The sequence below is a fragment of the Nyctereutes procyonoides genome, unplaced genomic scaffold (genome assembly GCF_905146905.1).
Source record: "Nyctereutes procyonoides isolate TBG_1078 unplaced genomic scaffold, NYPRO_anot_genome, whole genome shotgun sequence".
Classification (NCBI taxonomy): domain Eukaryota; kingdom Metazoa; phylum Chordata; class Mammalia; order Carnivora; family Canidae; genus Nyctereutes; species Nyctereutes procyonoides.
The window spans coordinates 1229376-1248198 of NW_026575124.1; the positions used below are offsets into that span (position 1 = coordinate 1229376).

Consider the following 18823-nt stretch of genomic DNA (forward strand, 5'->3'; position numbering starts at 1 on the left):
AGCCTGGCTTCAGGCTGCTACCTCCCTGCCGTGCGAACCCATCCCTGTCCTGTGTGGGGTCTGTGTGTTCCTCTGTGGGGGGAGCTTTGCCTGAAGCAGTAGGGGGCTCAGAGGTGTGTGGGGGGAGGTGGTCCTCTGGAGTCCCTGCCGGCTGCAGGGGATTGCTCGCAGAGACTGGCACAGCACCCTGCCCAACCCTGGCTCCCCCAGGTCTCGGGGCACCCAGGTGGGTGTGGAAACCCTTCAAGTTTCAGTCATGCACCCTCCACACGGCCTACCCCCAGAAGATTCTTGGAAACACAAGCACCCTATTAGCCTGACCTGAGTTAATAAAGGGTTCTTTGAAGCTCTGAGGCCCCTTCCTGTAACCGCGCCCCCATCCTAGATACACAGAGGGCCCCCAGACCAGCTCCGGCCCCTCCCTTCGTCAACAGGATCCTGGGAAGTGCCAAGGAAATGCTAGAACCAATCCTGATGTCCTGGACTTGCAGCCAATACCCTGGGGGCCTGGCCGGGCAGGATGGGGAAGGGGAAGTGGGGGAGAGGAATGCTGCTCCTAGGCTGACAGAAAGGGGCAGTGGGGAGATCATGCACCAAAGGTGGCTAAGAGGAGCCTTGGGTGGGGGCTGGGGCGGTATAATGACTGAGCCCTTAGCAGGGGTCTAATAGCTTCATCCCTTGGGTTCCCAGGGATGCCCTCAAGCCGCCCCTTCTCCATCTGCAGCAGCCTGCCTGCCTCAGTCACCAGTGAGCCCTGTGCAGTCCTAGTTGGATTTCCCAGGGCCAACCGGACAGCTGAGATGTGGCTGGCCCCACTGACACTCTAACGGGGTGGGGGTAGGCTCAGAGCCCCACTGCCCCACCTGCCAGCCTGGCCAGCCGGATTCTGTCTCTGGCCTTGGCTGATCCCTCAAGAGCTCCAGGGGACCGGGCTCGGTGGCCCTATGGAGCTCCTGTGCTCCCTCCCCTGCCCAGGGTTTAAATGTGCTGTGCTCTCCCCCTCAGGCTCACCTCCCCCCGTCAAGGGGAGGATGAGAAAGGTGAAGCCGGATATGGCTCATGGTGCAAGCAGGTGCCCAGGCCTGCCAAGAAAAGCCTCCCTGTTTGTTTGCTTATACTGCCAACAAGCCCAGGGCAGGTGCCAGGAGGGTTGGACAGGATGGCAGGCTGTAGGCCTTTGGCTCTGGGCCTTCCCTGGAGGGTGTGGGAGGAAAGGGCACCCTTGGGCAAGGCAGGCTCTCTCTCCCTCCCCGGGGTCCCACCGGGAGACCCGGGACTCACATATTGGAAGGGCAGGAGGATGGCCAGGATGAGTCCGCTGAAGAAAAGAGTCATGAGCAGCACGAAGATCACACCCTGGCAGGACGTGAAGTCAAACTGCAGGGAAGGGATAGGCGTCAGCTGTTGGGCCCGCACGGAACGACGGCCTGCCATTCCTGGGGCCCCAACCGGGCAGCGTACTGGCAAGAAGGCTGGGGCCTACGCAGCAGGCCGCTGTCTCATGCTCCCCCCTAGAAGCCAGCATTCCTCCTCCAGGTGGCCTCCCCAGACCCTTCTCGCCCTCTTCTCACCCTCTTGGCTACCTCTCCGTAGCCAGGGACCCAAGATTGGAGCCCCACCCCCCAACCATCCCAAGGACCTGCCCACAAGCCCCAGAGCTGACCTTGGTCTGGAAGCTAAAGACGGTGACTGAGAGGCAGACGAGAGCCGTGATGCCCAGGCACAGCAGCACGGACGTGGTGTTGTAGTAGCTGCAGGACGCAGGGCCAGGGGCTCGGCTTCAGGCCGGGCTTCTGGTCTCCCCGGCCCTCCTCCCAGGCCCACCCTCCTCTGCCAGGCCCTGATCTCTAGACCTCTGGTCCCCACGCTCTCCCTTCCCAGGGTCCTACCCCCTCTCTCTGCTTTCCTAACCTCTTCCCTGGGTCCTGCCCTCGCCAGCATGCTTCGACTCAAACTCCTGTTGGAAGGATCCTGAAGAGGTGGGAGTGAAGGGTGGGGAGGGCTTTGTGCTGCTGCCGGGAGGTGGCTTACAGGAAATGGGGTCTGACCCGGTCCGAGGTCTTTCAAGCTACAGCTTGAGAGAGGTCACCTTGGTCCCCTCATTCCCCACCTCCACCCCACTGAGCTGGCCACGTCCTGCTGTCACTGCTGAGTGTGCAAGACAAGGGATCTGGGCCAATGTTCCCGCCTGCCTGAACCCCCTCCCCATCTTAACGCTCTCTGAAGGGACACTGTTCAGGGGCAGCTCCCTTCAGGGTGTGGCCCATCCCCCTCCACCTGTCTGTCCCCTTTACCTGGACAACATCCCAGTGAGGTAGGCCATGGACAGGGTCTGGAAGGAGAAGCAGGATGAACGCTCCAGAACTCGGCCTTTGGGGGCCCAGGCACCTTCAAGGCCCGGCCTGGGCCTCCACCCCTGCACACCCCTTAACTCTGCATGTGCCTCACCCCCACACACATTCACTTGCACAACTCAGGCCTGGTGAGGAGCGTCCCCGACGGGCCGGCGCTAGCTGTCTCCTCCTTTCTTTTGCAGCCCTGCTCTCTCTTCGCTTTCTACTCTACTCTTCATTAGCCATGGCTCTAGGATGCCTCATTCGAACCTCTTCAAAACATCACCAAGGAAAGGGACAGTGGATGGAGCTGGGGGAAGGGGAAACTAAGCCCATTTGCAAAGGGAAGGTAGGACATCTTTGCAGCAGAAGTGGGATGAAAATACTCCTGCCTCCACCAGTGAGCTCACATTGCACATGCCCAGCCCAGGCTTCTTGGCCCTCGAAGCCCACCCTCCTTCCGCCTCCCACCGTCCCCACGCAGCATCTGTCCCCAGCCACCCCTAGATCACTTACGAAAATGGTCAGGAGAATCAGGTTCCAGGGGAAATGCCTCCTGTAAGGCAAGCCACTGAGTTCAGAGGAGAAGGGGGGGTGCCGACAGCCACAGGCTGGGTCACTGCAGCAGGGCGGGGGGCTCCCCATCCCCACTCCTCGGAGCCCCTTCCCTCAGCCACATCCCCATATATCCCCATCAGTAGATCCACGCCACCCTGCTGCTGCCTCAGAGGCAGCAACGAAGAGGCGGGAGGGCAGGCCGGATGGAGCCCGGGGGATAGAGCCCTCTCAGGTGCACAGCGCGCCATGGCAGGCAGCCTGGGGCCCGATCCTTCAAGATTCTGCTCACGTTCCCGCAAGTTGCTCCTCAAGCCATCACGTACCTAGGTCCAGAGCAGCAGGCCAAGGTCAGATAGGTCGCAAAGAACACAGCACTATACAAGGAGACAGACGAGGGGCAGGTCAGCTGTGCCCCCGAGCCCCTCGGTCCCGCTCACTCTGCTCTCTGCCACCCCCGCCCACAGGTGCCGGGCAGTACGATGGGTCGGGTGGGAGGGGGTCGTTTAGGATGACAGTCATCTTAGAAGGCCGCAATGGGCAGGCCGCTGGTCCGATTCCAAGACAGGAACGGGACTCGGACGAGCCTGCTTCTGGAGGTACCGAGTCCTGGATGCCACGGGACAGCTGGCTGCCCCACCCAAGGTGGCCTCCCCGACGCTCCCGATACTTCGCACAGGAACTTTGCCCACGGTGTCTTCTGTGTGCCAAGCAGAGCACTAAGTGCTTTATGAATAAGGATTGATGGGCTCCTCGCACCTTCTCCAGAGAGCCTGCTTCTGACCACCGGCCCACGCCGCCCCGCAGCCCCTCCCACCCTTCTCACTACCTGTAATGCCCCTGCCACTTGCTCTTGGTCTACCCTACCGGCCTGCCAGCAAGTCAGGGGAAGGTCCTCATCTGCCCCGCCAGCCCCTGGCACGAGCAGAAAGTACCTGTTGTGCGGATTTCTGGATCACGGCCATGTCCAGGGGACGGTGGGCAAGGAGCTCAGGTGCCCTCAGCAACAGGGGCAGAGGATCGAGGGTTGTTTAGACAATAGTGGAGGTGAAGGCCAGTCCAGGAGGTGGAAGATGAGGGGCTGAGGACCCAAGGGACCTGTTCTTGGGTGCCCAATGAGATTGGTGCCACCACCAATGCACGGTCTCCAGCCGCCAGTGGGCCCTCAGCACGGCGCCTGCCATCCTTGCCCCTCGGTTCGTCACCTGTCCCCCACAGCAGCAATTCCAACCATCCTTCCCGGCTGCCTCATTCCTGCACGGTCTGGCCTGATGCATCCCAGAAAGATCTGAGATGATGCGGGGCTCCCTCGGCTCCCCGCCTGCCACCTGCAAGTCTCGTATCATGCATCTACGTGGCCCTCCTCCTGTCTTCCATCCCAGGCCCATCTCCCCAGCCTGGGCTGCGGGCCCACACACTCAACTGCCTCGCCCTCTCTAGCTCCAACAACTCACCCCTTCTGCTGGCGCCTCTCCTCCCATACAACCCTCCTCAGCTGTGTTCCATCTTCAGCCAATGTCCTCCCTGGTTCCAGCTACGCCACTTTATCCAGCCTCACAGACAAGCTTCTTCAAAAAGTTATCTCCCTGGAGCACCTGAGGGGCTCAGTGGTTGAGCAACTGCCTTTGGCTCAGGTCGTGATCCCTGGGTCCTGGGTTCAAATTCTGCATCGGGTCCCCATGGGAGCCCACCTCTCCCTCTGCCTATGTCTCTGCCTCTCTCTGTGTCTCTCATGAATAAATAAAATCTTTAAGAAAAAGAAAAATCTATCTCCCCTCACTGTCTCCTTCTCCATCTCCGCATTACTCCTCAACCCCACAAATCCCAACCCAGCCCCACGTAATGAGAGCTGGCTTTGCCACATCCCTGTGACCTTGATGAGCCCAAGTGACACTAGTCAGTCCCTGTCTTACCTGACTTTTCAACATCTGCTCACTCCCATTGTTCCCCTCGTTCCACAATGACACACTTGTGGGTCCCCTCCTACCTCCCTGGCCACTCCTTCCCAGTCTCCTTGCCGAGCATCTAAATATGCCCTGTTCCTTTGATATCGGGTCCCATCCGACTGGCTTGCTCCTCCACGGGATTCCCTCTAGCAGGCAGATGTTCATGGCTCCCACACCCTTGATTCTGATCTAGATGTTTCCTCTCAGCCTCAGACCTGAATAGGCAACTGCCAACTCGGCAGAGATGGCCATTCAGAACCGTGCCAAACCCAACAGGTCAGGAGTGAACTCGCCCTCCTCCCTGCCCCTGCTCCTGTGTCTCCTACTGCGAGGACAGGACAAGGACGTCATGCGCATCCAAGTCGCCCAACCAGAGAGCTCAGCATCCTCACTCTCACCGGCCTCACCCGATTAATCACCTGGGCCTGCCGATCCTCCTACCCAGGCAGCTCTCGGATCTGTCACCTTGTCTCCATGCCCAATACCACCCTTTTAGGTGGGGCCACCTCTCTCTCTATCTGGTCCTGCTGCCTCCAGCCCTACCTCCCACCCTCCGAGTGACAGATCCGACCATGGGACTCCCTTGTTTAAAATTCCCAAAGACCTGGGTGAGGCCCTGCTAGATCTGCCCTACGTACCTCCCCCTCCCCTCTGCGCCCTTATAACGTGCCTGCCGCACTCTGCTCCTGCTGGAAAGGACCAACTGGCAGGGATGCCCAAGGCCGGGATTAGAGGGGCTCCCTCGTGCACCATGGACATTCTTCAACTGAGGCCAGCACCCACACACCCGACGGGCTTGATCATCTGAACCCCCACCTAGATGTAGCATCTGGAGTGACCTAGTCATTTTACATTCCTACCATTTGCCCAGGGCCTGGCAATGGTTAGGTGACCTTTAAATACTTCTGGATGAGGGACACCTGGTTGGCTCAGTGGTTGAGCGTCTGCCTTTGGCTCAGGTCATGATCCCAGGGTTCTGGGATCGAGTCCTGCATCAGGCTCCCTGCATGGATCCTGCTTCTCCCTCTGCCTGTGTCTCTGCCTCTCTCTGTGTCTCTCATAAACAAATAAATAAAGAAATCTAAAAAAAAAATAACTTCTGGATGAAATGCAAAAGCATAGGGGATTTAGGGGTGGAGAAAAGTCTACTGGATTTGGCAAATAGGACTTCTCCGTCTTCACCTTCTCCTATAAGTATCAGTGGCTCTCAAGTGATGTGGAACAATTGTCATGGTGATTGAGGGGTTCTTAGTGCCAGGGACCAGCGAGGGGCAGGAGAATCATCCTGTCCCAGATGAGAAACAGTCCAGGATCCCCTCTCTTCTGGTCTCACTTGAGTCATTGATCAGTCACTGCGGCAATATTGATAATAATAATACCCTTGTCTATGTGCGTCCTGGGTGTGAATTCCATCTCCCTGCAGGAATGGGAGCTGCCAAAGCAGAAGGGCCAGTCTCCTTTCCTCTCTGGCCCAGAGCTCCTCGTGGGTTGAGGGGGGTCGGAGGGAGGGCAGAGGGGCATCACCTGGGGGTTACAATGTAGCTTTGGAACCTGCCACTCGTATTCTTAGTATTCTTAGCGCAGCTCTGCCACTATTGTGTGACCTTGAGCAAGTTACTTAATTGCGGAGCCTTGTTGTTGCCTCCTTTGTAAAACAGGAATCCTGGTACCAATTCAAGAGGCTGTAGCAGGACTGGCTGAGAGCATGTGCTCAGCAGTGAGCACAGGGCCCCGCACAGGGTGAGGACTCGGGAGTCGTTACAATTAGAAACCCGCCTCCTGGAGAGGCTCTGCTCCACCTCTCCCATCTCTGGTCTCCCAGTCTCCTCCTCTGCCCGGGGCCCCCTCGCCCCCCCCATTACCAGGGCTCAGAGGGAGCAATCAGACAAAACGGCAAGAGCCCACTAAGGGAGATGGCTGGGGCCCTGCGAAGGCAGTGAGCGGAGCGGGGTGCTGGAAGGCCGCCACCCCAGGGGCCAGAGAATGAGTCACAGAAGGGAAAGAAAGACTAACTTGCATGTCGGAGCCGGGCCCCAGGGCCTGGGCTGGAGCCATGGTCTGTTTACAGAGTGTCAGAACAGGGGAGTGAGGTGCAGGTGGGGGCCAAACCCAACGTCTCCCCTCCTAGTGTCCCGCTCTAGGGCCAATCCCGGGCCAGCAGGGAGGCAGCCGAGCACTCAGGGGAAGTGCTCTTAGGAAGAGCCCTACAATGCTGCTTAGGAAGCAATGACTTCCCGCTGAGCCTCACTCCCTCATCAGTAGAATGGGGATAACCACAGCATCCGCCTTCTAGGGTTGTTATGAGGATCAAATGACAAATTCCTATGAAGCACTTAGCACAGGGCCTCACACACACAGAAAGAGCGGTTTTATTCTTACTGATGTTAAGGGCTTGGTATGTTGTAGGAGGTGAGACCCACTAGGCCTCAGACCCAGAAGCAGATTCTAGGAGCAAAGTGGATAGAGTTGAGGGGTGGGGAGGGGGGGAGGGCAGGGCAGAGCCACCGGCTGGCTTTCTGGAGAAAAGCCTAGCATCTCGGTGGTGGAGTTCCCAAGTACCTCCAAGGCTTTGAGACACCCCATCCAAAGCAGACGGTCCATGCCCACTCCCAACTTCTCTCCATCCCCATCCCCACCCACCCCTGAGCCGGGGAGAGCATCTCTGCTTTTTTTCTAGAGGGCCGCTAAATCTCTTCGTTCCCAGGCCAGATTCTCATGCCCACCCTCAGCAGGGTGGACTCTGTCCCCATTTCCTAGCCTGCTCATTCCCGGCTGCGTCCCTGCCACCGTCTGCTCAGGACGTGCAGTCCTGCGGACCCTCCCACAGAAGGCCTGGTGAAGGGCCTGGGGACTCCATTCTCGAGTCCTCAGGGTACCCGGGTGTGCCAGGAGGTGCTGACGTGCTGGGAGCCATGCCAACCTGCCATGTGGGCTGGCCCGGGTGGCAGTCCCTGGGGCCTCATTAGCTTTATACACAGAGCCTCCCAGTTCCCCCAGTTGTACGCCTCTCTGTCTGGGCTGCAGACAGGCCCTCTGTCCTATGCCCTAAGCAAGGCTCTGGGTGAGAAGGTCTTCTCCCCTGGGACTCCCAACCTGACTGAGCCACAGAGGCCAGGATGAGCCTCCTTCCCGTCTGCTTCTGGTTGGCTGGTGTTAATCAAGGCCAGCTTTAGAACTGTTCTGGGCTTGGGGCGGCCCAGAAGGCTTTGGGCTGAGCCAACATCTCCACCGGATCCCCACCCAGGAGCAGGCGTAGGACAGCTGTAGTGTGCAAGCTCCTTGCCAGCCTTTCAGAGCTGCCACCCCATAAGCCTCCACTGCTCTCTGAGATGTCTCAGATTCCCCTACATGGAGGCTTCTAGTCCCCTGCCAGTCTCGTCCCTTATGTACCGAATATGCCACGTGCAGACCCCTTCTGTGCTTTTGCTTGAGCCACTCCGGTCTCCACTGAGGCGCTCCCTCCAAAGCAGACTGAGGGCTTGGGTGTCTCGACCTCACGCCCTCCTGCCTCCTCTCCTCTGAGTGCTGCTCGAGCCCATGCAGCCTGGTGCCGCTCACTACCTTCCCCTACAGAGGCTTTTGACCCAGCAACCCCAGTACCCAGTACAGGGCCGAGCTCACTGTGGGTGCTGAAGAGGGCTTAGGTGCAAGTGAATCCGCCCTGAGCCCAGGATAATTCTACCGTAGATTATCCAGGTTGACCCTTAATTGCCCAGATAAGAGGGTCAAAAATCACCTACACCGTCAAACTTCTCCCCTTAAGTCCCCTGCCAGTGTTCCTTACAGAGTATAGGACAAGCAGGTGAGCCAAGCGGCTTGAGAAGAAGGGAATCTGCCAAGCAGAGTGATTAAGAACACAAGCCTCAACCTGCATCCTGGGTTTGAATCCCAGCTCTGCCACAGACTAGCTGTGTGACCTTGGGCAAATGACTCAACCTCTCTGAACCTTAGTTTTCTGAGGTAATCATACCCAGCCGACTTGAGGATCGAATGCAATACTGTGCATCCAGCACACAGAACAAGGCCCAGCCCTCATTAGGCACCTGTAAGTGGTAGCTATTATGATTAATAATCCATAAGCATTAATAACAATGCTAATAAGAGTAGCAACATCATCATTAGTGTGGGTCAAGGTGTTCCAGCTCCCCTTCCCCTCAGGGCCAAGGTCTGGGTCTCTCTAGCCAGGGCCCCAGCCCCACCCTCTCCTCGTTGTGCGAGCACCAGAACCTGTGCCTGTCGTCCCTCCCCCTCGGATCTAAACACCACAAGGGCCCCCCCGGCCATGCTCTTGTGAGGACAGTCTTCCTTTAGAGGGGAGAAGGGCCATGGGCTTGGAATCTGTCAGCAGAGACGTCCCACCTCGTGCCACTGAGGGTTCTCTGGCAAGGGAGGCCTGGGGTATACTCACTAGGATGCCCAGTACCATCCTGGGTTAGCCTGCACGTAGTCCTTAACGGGGTCACTGCAGAGAAAGGAGGGCGAGAGAATCAGAATTTACCCTGTCTCCATTTCCACATCTGCGCCTGCCCCCCACGGCTCACGGGACCCACGAGAAGAAAGCAGGGAGGCACCCCAGTGGCAGAGGGAGCCCCAGCCCCAGTCCCGGGCTGGGCCGAGGCGTGGAGGTGCCTGGCTGTGGGGCTGGAAGATCTGAGAGGAATGACTGCTTCCCAGGCACCTGTCGCCCTGGAAGGCACTAGCTCCTCCCCCGGGGGACGGAGGACTCCTCCGTGGGCACTACCTGAAGTTCTTCCCCAGCACAAGGGCATCCGTTGCCCCAACATTCCCGGAGAGTCGGGCCTCGCCACGGCCGACCTGGAAGGTGCCGGGCCACATTGCCCACTCACCAGAAGGTAAAGAGAGCCACGACACCCAAGGTCACCAGCAGCTGGATCAGCAGGATTGTATAGACCTAGGGGGGGGAGGGAGTTCTTTTCAGCTTGGGGAGCCCCACTTGAGGCCAGGGAGACTTGGGCCCCCAGTGAGGCTCAGCTTCCCAGCGACCCATGTCCTCTCCAGAACCTGCATCCCGTGCCCTCCACTTTCCCTCTCAGGGGTCACTGACAAGGTGGAAGGGGACCCAGGACAAGGTGGAAGAAGGGCAAAGATGCTCCAGAGCCCACCCCCACAGGACAAGAGGCCCCACGCATCTACAGAGAGGATGAGACACAGTTTCGGCGTAGCAAGGGGCGGTGGGGTGAAGCCCAAGGATGCACCTCCCAGCAGGTGCTGTCTGCCAGGGGTGGCCTCTGCAGACCCCTGCAGACTGAGGGATGGGCCAGGGTCTCCTCAAGGGACTCCCCCAACCTAACCCACCAGTCCTGGAAAGTTGGGGGGAGGCGGTTACCTTTCTGATGAAGACTCGGCGAACTTTCTGATCGTCCCAACTGAAGGTGGTGAAGAGCTCATGGTCTCCGGTGGGGAAGCCATTCTCATAACTGTCTGGATGGACATGGGGAGGGCCATGAGGGCTCCCACACATATATACGCTGCCCCCAACGGCCACCTGCTCGAAGCTGACTTTGGTCAAAGTGGCTCTCTGGACCCGGCGAGCCTGTCTCTCTAGCCCCGTTCCAAACCTCCCACCACACCCCATCCCATCCCCAGATCTCTCCCCACCTGCTTCTCCTGCCTGAGTCCTGAGAATAAACCGTCACCTCCCCTCCCCCTCATGCACGCTGGTTGGGGCTCCCCGGGGGCCAAGGCCTGCCTATGAGCGACCCTCTCCTCTAGCGTTCCCTACTCCTCCCTGGACGTGCTGGCTCCCTTGTGGCTAAGAACCAGAGAGGGACAGCAACTCTCCCAGGGCCACCCTGCACATCCAGGGTTGGAGGTCCTACCCCCACTTGCTCTGAGACCCTTGGGGTGAGACCTGGGGACCCGGTGGGAAGGAAGCACCTGCTGGCACTCCAGCTGGGAATCAAGGCAGGGGGAAGCCTGGAGGGGGGAGTAAAGCCAAGACAGGGCAAGGAGGGGATGAAGTTTGGGGGTCAGCTCTCAGAACTCAGAACCCAGATGTCAGGCCTTTGGAAGAGCATGGGATCCACAGCCACACAGTCTTCTTCCTCTAAGACTGACCAGCGGTGTGACCTTGAGCCAGTCACCAGCATCTCCGGGTCTCTTCTATGATACGGGTCAGTTGACACTCTGGTTGACACCAGTTGACACACGGGGACAAAACTAGATGGAAGTGAAAGCCTATGGCCCCGGGCCTGGTGGGGACCATGCTGCCCTCTCCTCTGCACCCGTCAGCTGGGCCATTCCAGAGGCCTCTGCTCTGTTCTCTTCCACTGTCATTTCGATTCCAGGGGCCCTTCCTGCCATTCGTCCAGGGTCCTACCCCCCACGGCAAAAGCGTCAGTGTTGGTCTTTCAAAGCTGACCCTGCGTCAAGCTCTCTGAGGCTCCCCACTGCCTTTTGCTCACATTCAGGTCCCTTACCAAAGCCACCACAGCCTCCCCTGAGCGCTCAGCCCCGGTGCACATTCCTCTCTCCTACTTTTCTCCAGCCTGGCTCTATTTTTTTTTTCTTGCCTCTGGGCCTCCACATGTCATATTCTTTCAACCCAAACACTCATTTCGCTGCCTCTTTACCAGGCTGACTCTCGTCGTCCTTCAGGACTCAGCGTGGCTACCCCTTTGTCCAGGCAGTCTTCCCTGACTGCCAGGTGGGTTCGGCAAGCTGCCTAGGCCTCTGTCACCGCATCTCCACTGTGTGGTACTCGTCTGCCTACTTGTCTCTACAGTCAGGTCTGGGAGGGCAAGTCTTGCAAATCAGCATGTCCCTAGGAATTTAGCTGAGTGCTGGACACAGCGCGTGGCACACCCTTAGAAATGTTTGTCATATGTTGACTGAAAGGAACTTCCTTCCTGCCCCGATGGTTCCCTGGAAACCCTTTCTTAAGGGGCTAGTCTGGGCAACCTGGAAATGGAAACGGAGGAAGGGGGCGAGGGGAAGCTCGCTGCACACCTGGGGCCTGGAGACCCTCCCTTAATCCTTCACTTCTCTTTCATGTTCTGTCTACACCCCCTGCCCAGGCCTGAATGGCCAGGCCACAGAGAAGAGGAGAGAGAAAGCCTTCCCGTGTGTATCCGGGGCAGTGAGAAGGGCTCCCACAAATGCCAGACCTTCACTGGCCCTCCAGTAGGTCACAGTGGGGTAGGTTTGCCTGGCTCTGGACTGAGGGGGTTTGTGGTAAGGGGTGCGGACCATGGTGGCCACTCCTGGTGAGTAGAGGCTCTGTCGGAGGCATTGTTCTTGACATGCCTTCTAGAATTCTGCTGGGGAGGGTGGGAGTTGATACGATGGGACTGGGTGGGTGGGTGGGTCGGAAGGGGCTGCTGAGGGAGGCCGCAGGGGCCGAGGAAGATTTGAGAGGGGGCCCTTCCTTACAGCTTGTCGGAGCTGCATGTTCCCAGCCCTGAGGCAAAGCTCTCACAAGCTGCTCAACCCAACAGGGGCTCCCACTGGCTGTGAGTCTTGGTCTGCAAGGAGCTGGAGTTCGCCTGGGTGAGTCTGCCTATGAATTACGCCCCGCCACGAGGGGCACGAAGGCTGGCACCCACACACCTTCCCCACCTCATATCCTCCTGTCCCCAACAAAGGCTTGGAGAAGGGAAGAGAGACAGGGAAAGTGAGGGTGAAGTGATCCTCAGACCCCTGGCCCCACCAGCCCTGGGGCCTTCATGGGGACATGTCCCCACTCTGGTTTCAGATCAGCCCACATGGAAACACACTGCATCCCCACTCACAGCTTTACCCTGCCCCTTCCTGTGTCCACTCTCCCCATCCTTCTTCTGCACCCCTTTCTTTGAGAAGAGCCTTTCTAGAATAGTCCCTGTTTTTTTCTCCCCATCTGTCCCTTCGAGTTGCCCTAGCTTGGGGACTTGAAAAAAATCCGCTCTTCCCCATCCAAGAGTACTGTGACTGCAGACACGATGTCTCTCCCTCTTCCCAGAGTTCTCCTTGACCTACCCTTGGAATAGCCCACCAAAGCCCAAGCCTTTGACAACAGGGCCTCATATAACCACACAATGCATCTATTTATGGGCAACTTCCTTCTACCCAGGTTTTTCTTCTGGGCCCACTGCTCCCCCTAATGCTCCTGCCTCCAGGAGCTGAGAGACTTACTAGGGTCCACGTAGGCCCAGCTGGGGTGGAGAGGCACAGCTGAAGGGGCTGGGGGGAAGGGCCCTGCCTTCAGCCCCTCCCCAGAGGTGGCCTCCTCGTAGGAGGGCGGGGCCGAGGGCACTGCTGGAGTCTCCTTCTTCTCAGCATTGGCCTGCTGCTGCCCCTCCGTCCCGGGGGCCTTATTAGCCACGGAGATCTGTGGAGTAGAGGCAGACAGAGACAGTCACCAGGGAAAGGGTGCCTTCCAAATCCTCCTCACCAGCTTCTGCTTTCTGGAACTTCCATGGGTATTCTCACCTGCTCCTAATTTCTGGGACTTCCCTGGGTACTTTCTCACCTAGAAGGGTGGGGGTACAGACAAGAGTCTCCCTGTTTTGTGCAGGGTGTGCAATATTATTCAGCCTTAAGAAAGAAGGAAATCCTCCCATTTGCGACAACATAGGTGAACCTGGAGGATGTTATGCTAAGTGAAATGAGCGAGACACAGAAAGGTAAAAACTGCATGAGATCAGTTATATTGGGGATGGAAAGTAGCCAAACTCATAGAAGAACAGAGCAGAATGGTGGTTGTCAGGGGTGGGGGGTGGGGGGAATGGGAAGATGGTGGTCAAAGGGCACAAAGTTTCCATTGTGCAAGATGAATAAGTTCTGGAGATCTAATGTACAGCATGGTGATTATAGTTAACAATACTGTATTGTATACTTGAAATTTGCTGAGAGGGTGGATCTTAAGCGTTCTCATCACACACACATAAAGGTAACTGTGAAGTGATAGCTCTGTTCACTGGCTCGACTGTGATCATTTCACCATATATACATATATCTAAACATCAAGCTGTATACCTTAAATATATATGTATAAATATATATATATATAATTTCTATTTGTCAATTATACCCCAATAAAGCTGGGGGGTGACAGGGAAAGACTCTACCTTTTTTTCATAGATGGGAGAACTGAGCTCCAGGAGGGTCGGGGCTGGCCCCGGGGAACACACTGAAGCTGGTATAAAAACTAACGAAGGAGGGGATCCCTGGGCGGCTCAGCAGCTTAATGCCTGCCTTTGGCCCAGGGTGTGATCCTGGAGTCCCGGGACTGAGCCCCGTGTCGGGCTCCTGGCATGGAGCCTGCTTCTCCCTCTGCCTGTGTCTCTGCCTCTCCCTCTGTCTATCATGAATAAATAAATAAATAAAATCTTAAAAAAAAAAAACTAACGAAGGAGGGCACCTGGGTGGCTCAGTGGTTGAGCGTCTGCCTTTGGTTCAGGGCGTGATCCTGGGACCCTGGGATCGAGTCACGCATCAGGCTCCCCTCAGGGAGCCTGCTTCTCCCTCTGCCTGTGTCTCTGCCTCACTCTCTGTGTCTCTCATGAATGAATGAATGAATGAATGAATAAATAAATAAATAAATAAATAAATAAATAAATAAATAAATAAAACAAGGGAACTAAGGCTCAGAAGAGAAGAATGAAGTGTCCAAGCTCATGAAGCCACACTTGCACAGCCCATTGGGCTGCAGAGACCAGGTGCTACTGGGACAGGTGTTGGGCTGGAGATGACAGTGAGAAGGTGAGGCTGGCGAGCCCCGAGGAAGGATGGGGACTGCAGGAAGGGCAAGAAGTGCCAGGTAAAAGGAAAGGGTCCTGTTTTGGCCTCATGCTGTTGGAACCCCAGCCTCTCTCCTAAACCAGAACAGAACCGCACCCTGTCACGCTGGAAGCAGGCATCTAGTTCAGCCCTTTCTTTCATTTTACAGAAGAGGAAACTGAGGCCCAGAGGGAAATGTACTGTGGCAGGTTGAACACTCAAGTCTATATTTTACACTCCGTTACACTTGCCCCTAGAGTGTCCGCTTAAGCCTTGGTGACAGGATGTGAGCCAGGAGGGCCCGAATGCCACCCAGAGAGGGTAGACAGTGGGGGAGGAGGTGGTAGGAGGACTGAACCTCAGAATGGGGACAGAATGAATGGGAGTGAGGTTGGGCTTCAGAAAGAACGCATTAAACCCAAAGGGCAGTAGAGCAAGGGCCGCAGAGTTCCTTCTTCTCAGGGTGCTTCTGGCTGAGGCGGCCCAGACGTGAGTGAGCACCGGAAGATCTCTTGCCTCCATGTAGGCCTAAGGACCACTGAAATGGAGGTTCTTCTCCATCGCCAGAAAGCCTGTGAGCAAGCTGGAGGGGAGAGGCAGAGGAGGCAGGGGCAATGCAGGGCATTCACCCCAGGACAGGAAGCAGTGTCAGCAAAGTGACTGGGGGGGTGGGGGTGGGGGTGGAATCAGCAGCAGCGGTGGGGGAGTGGGGGGTGGAAGCTCTTCATTTTCACCACAATGCACATCCTTAGGGAAGAGAACCTTGTAGAGCCTAGGCCTCTGGGAATGCCCCCCACCCCACACCTGATGCCCTCCCACTCTCCTGACCTCCTTCATCACCCAGACCAGAAGGGTCACATCCAGGAAAATCCAGTTCAGCCCAACAGAATCAAGGTCCTTTGAGCCCAGCCCCAGGAAATGGATTGGCACCTCTGACTTCAGCCCTGTCCAGAACAGGTCCTCCTCCCCAGCCCCCACCCTGCTGATCAGCTCCAGGGCCTCCAGGGCCCTGCCTCCCCTACACAGACCACACACACACACACACACACACACACACACACACACACACACACACACATCCGGCATTCCCAAGTGAGGTCTGCCCAGTGGCAGGAGGTGGTATCACCCAATGACATCATTTTGAGGTCTCAGGAGCTTAAAAACAGGGAGAGGAGGATCTGAGAGCCCAAGGAAAGATGCCATTGGCTCTGAGGCTCATCTTGGAGAAAAGAAGGGGGAGTGCAAGGGAGGTTCCTCTTCTGTTTTCTCTGCCCAATCCTTAGCACCCCCAAAACAGAGGGCCAGAGGACCCTCCCCCCTTGCCCCAGGCCCTGCTTGTTGTATAATTCCACAGGCTGTTGATGTTATGTAACCACACTAGGCCAGCCAAGTCTCTGCCCCAGCCCCTCCCCTCCATTTCAGGCCTAGAACTGGGGAAAAAAGAGAAGACGTTTTATCTGGTCCCATCTAGTCCCATGCCCAGCCAAAACAAAAACAAAAATTAGAGCATCTTGATGCAGGGTTGACATAGTAAATGCCTCCCCACCCCAACCACAAGGGATGTGTCCAGGTGTGGAATAACGACAGAGACTGGGGTGGGGGGTGTCACTGTGGAGAGGCGAAAGATGAGCATAATGTGGCTGGGATTGAGATTGGAGCAGAGGAAGGTGCAGGATCGGCATGGCCCCTCGGGGCTCACTCAGGTGCCCTCCACCGGTCCCCCCAACCACACCCTGGACACCCAGGCTGATTCCTCAAGGGAACCTGAAGGGTCCTAAGATGCCAAAGCCCCCCCGGGGGCGGGGAGGCAGGAGAGGTGGGCCTGCTGGGCAGGAAAAGGCCCCAACCCATTCCTTGAAAGGGGCCTTTGGTCCTCGGACTTCAGCAGGGACCACAGAGGACCGTGGCCCCAGCGCCCGGGGAGGATGCTCAGAGTGGTCCAGAGAGTTTGCCTGGGATGCCAGGGAGCTGGGAGCCCACGGGTGGAGGACGGTGCAGGTGGGGGGAGATGCCGGTACCTTTCCTTGGGTCATGGTGCCGTGTCTCCGGGAAGGGGTCCCTGAGGCAGGGGCGGCCGCTTGGGTCACCGCAGCCTGCCTGCGTCTCTTCCTTCCTCCGCGTGGGTTCTAGCAACATCCACTGCAGCCGGGCCAGGCGGACCGGAATGTACCATTCCGGCGCGGGAGGAGGAGGGGGCCGGCGGCGGGAGGCTGCTGCGGAGGCCGCTGCGGATTCCCGGCGGGAGGAGGCGGCGCAGCGCCCCCCGCCCCCCCCCCCGGGGCCCCCATCCCGGCCGGGAGCGCGCGCTGCGGGGCGAGTGGATGGGTCCGCGGGGCGCGGGAGGCGGGGACCGTGACACCCGAGCAGCCGATGCCGCGGCTGGAACCGGAGCCGGGTGTCAGGCCTCAGCCCAGCACCAGGCTCTCTCCGGCCGCGCCTCCCCCGCGCCCTCCCTGATTTCTGTCTCCACCACCGCCCTCCGCTCCTGTTCATCAGCCACCGCGGATGGGGAAGTCTCCCACGCTGGTCTACCCTCCCCGCTCCCAACAGGGCCCCCGGGCCCCAGATTCCCGTGGGTCCTTGGGCAAGCCAGTGAGCACCTCTCTTGCCTCCGTTTGCCCGCCTGTGAAATGGGAGCAACGGCCCCCCCTTCCTGGTCACAGAGGCCTGGTGTGGGAGGATTCAGCTGCTGTGTTCTTCAACTCTGCTGCACCCTTTGACCCGGCCTTTCCGGAAAGACCTCTAGTTCTGTCTCAAAATCTCTCCAACCTCCATCCCCTCATCCTCCAACTGCTCCCTTTCTGCCTCCACGCTCAGCCTCCATCACCCCTGCCTCTGTCTCCCCCCCCCCACCCCATTCAGGAGCCCATCGCGCATCCCCTTTCCCAGGCTTGTCCTTGGGAATCGGCCATCCCCAGGCCCTGTCTTCCAAAGCTGCCGCAGTGGCACTGTGGAGTTTGCAATCTCAAGAGCTGGGCTGGATTCCCAATTTAATCACCCACTGGCCTTGTGACTTTGGCGAGGCCTTAATCTCCCGGAGCTGCAGCATCTCCTAGGGCAAGGAGGAGCTCTGCCATCCCAGACTGACTGCGGACACGCAGGCTCTGGCGGTGGAAGCCAGCTGCAGACCACAAAGTGGGGCCAGCGTGCGAGTTATTATTACCTGAGGAATCTCCTCCCCGAGTGTCTTGGGCTGCCCCAGGGTGAGGATAATCTGCCTTAAGGGATCTGAACCTCCTAGGATGGGATGGGAAACCAAGGCTGGGGATCCCTGGGTGGCACAGCAGTTTAGCGCCTGCCTTTGGCCCAGGGCGTGATCCTGGAGACCCAGGATCAAATCCCACGTCGGGCTCCCGGTACATGGAGCCTGCTTCTCCCTCTGCCTATGTCTCTGCTTCTCTCTGTGTGTGTGTGTGACTATCATAAATAAATAAAAATTTTTAAAAAAATTAAAAAAAAAAAAAAGAAACCAAGGCTGATGCGAGGGGACGGGGGGGGGGGGGGGTGTGTAGTTCCTTACCTTCTGCTTCCCTGTCACCTCCCAGCCAGACCCACCTCATGACACTAAGAAAGCAGAGCCCTGGTGGGCAGGTAACTTACTGAGTCTTGATTCCAGCTCTCTTCACCCTTTGTGCCCTACCCTGTAGCTACCAACTGCCCACATGCTTACCCAAGCCGAGGCCCCCCTGTCTAGAGGCTCTCTCCGCCCTTGCAAAGCCGAGGCCCTCCCCATCCTTCTTCCTGCCCCCTCCCTGTCTCCCCCAGCCCTTCTCCCCACCCCTTCCTCCTACAATCTGTTGTCATGGGTCCACACCCCCACCCCTACCCCACTACTGCCCAAAGTCAGCCTGGCCTGCCCCTTCCCCTCTCCGAATCTGTGTTCTGGAGTAGTTTTTTTCTCCTATTTGACAACTCAAGTGCCACTTCCTCCAGGAAGCCCCCATGGCCCCTAGTCCTGGTTGAATATTTGCTTCCATAGTTTCATAGCACCTGCCACGTGGCACCGTGGAGTTTCTTTGTCTGTCTCCTGGTAGATTCTAAGAGATCCTGTCTAGCAGTTTTTACGTCCGCAGGACTGAGTACTGTGCCAGGCATGCGGAATGCACTCAGTGAGTCCTAGCTATGACGGATTACCCAGACATATGGTGTTACCCAGAGCCTGAATTCATGTAGGCCTGAGTTTATTTGTGAATCTCACTTGCTCCTTCTCTCCCCATTTACTCCATTCCTGCCACACAGGCCTCTTGGCTGTTCCTTAACCGGCTCCGCATG

The 18823-nt window shown here is 57.7% G+C and overlaps 1 protein-coding gene across 1 annotated transcript in view; it reads right to left on the reverse strand.

Moving 5' to 3' along the window:
* FAIM2 (Fas apoptotic inhibitory molecule 2) overlaps positions 1-16830 on the reverse strand; it is a 33347-nt gene extending 16517 nt beyond the window's left edge. Inside the window, exons 1-10 of the mRNA XM_055336845.1 lie at positions 16570-16830; positions 12965-13160; positions 10182-10276; positions 9682-9746; positions 9243-9296; positions 3215-3265; positions 2850-2889; positions 2295-2332; positions 1664-1751; positions 1282-1377 (exon numbers count right to left, since the gene is read on the reverse strand). Of these exons, the coding sequence (XP_055192820.1) occupies positions 1282-1377; positions 1664-1751; positions 2295-2332; positions 2850-2889; positions 3215-3265; positions 9243-9296; positions 9682-9746; positions 10182-10276; positions 12965-13160; positions 16570-16584 (738 nt within the window). The 5' untranslated portion in view covers positions 16585-16830. The remainder of the gene's footprint in view (positions 1-1281; positions 1378-1663; positions 1752-2294; positions 2333-2849; positions 2890-3214; positions 3266-9242; positions 9297-9681; positions 9747-10181; positions 10277-12964; positions 13161-16569) is intronic.
* Between the last annotated feature and the right edge of the window lie 1993 nt (positions 16831-18823).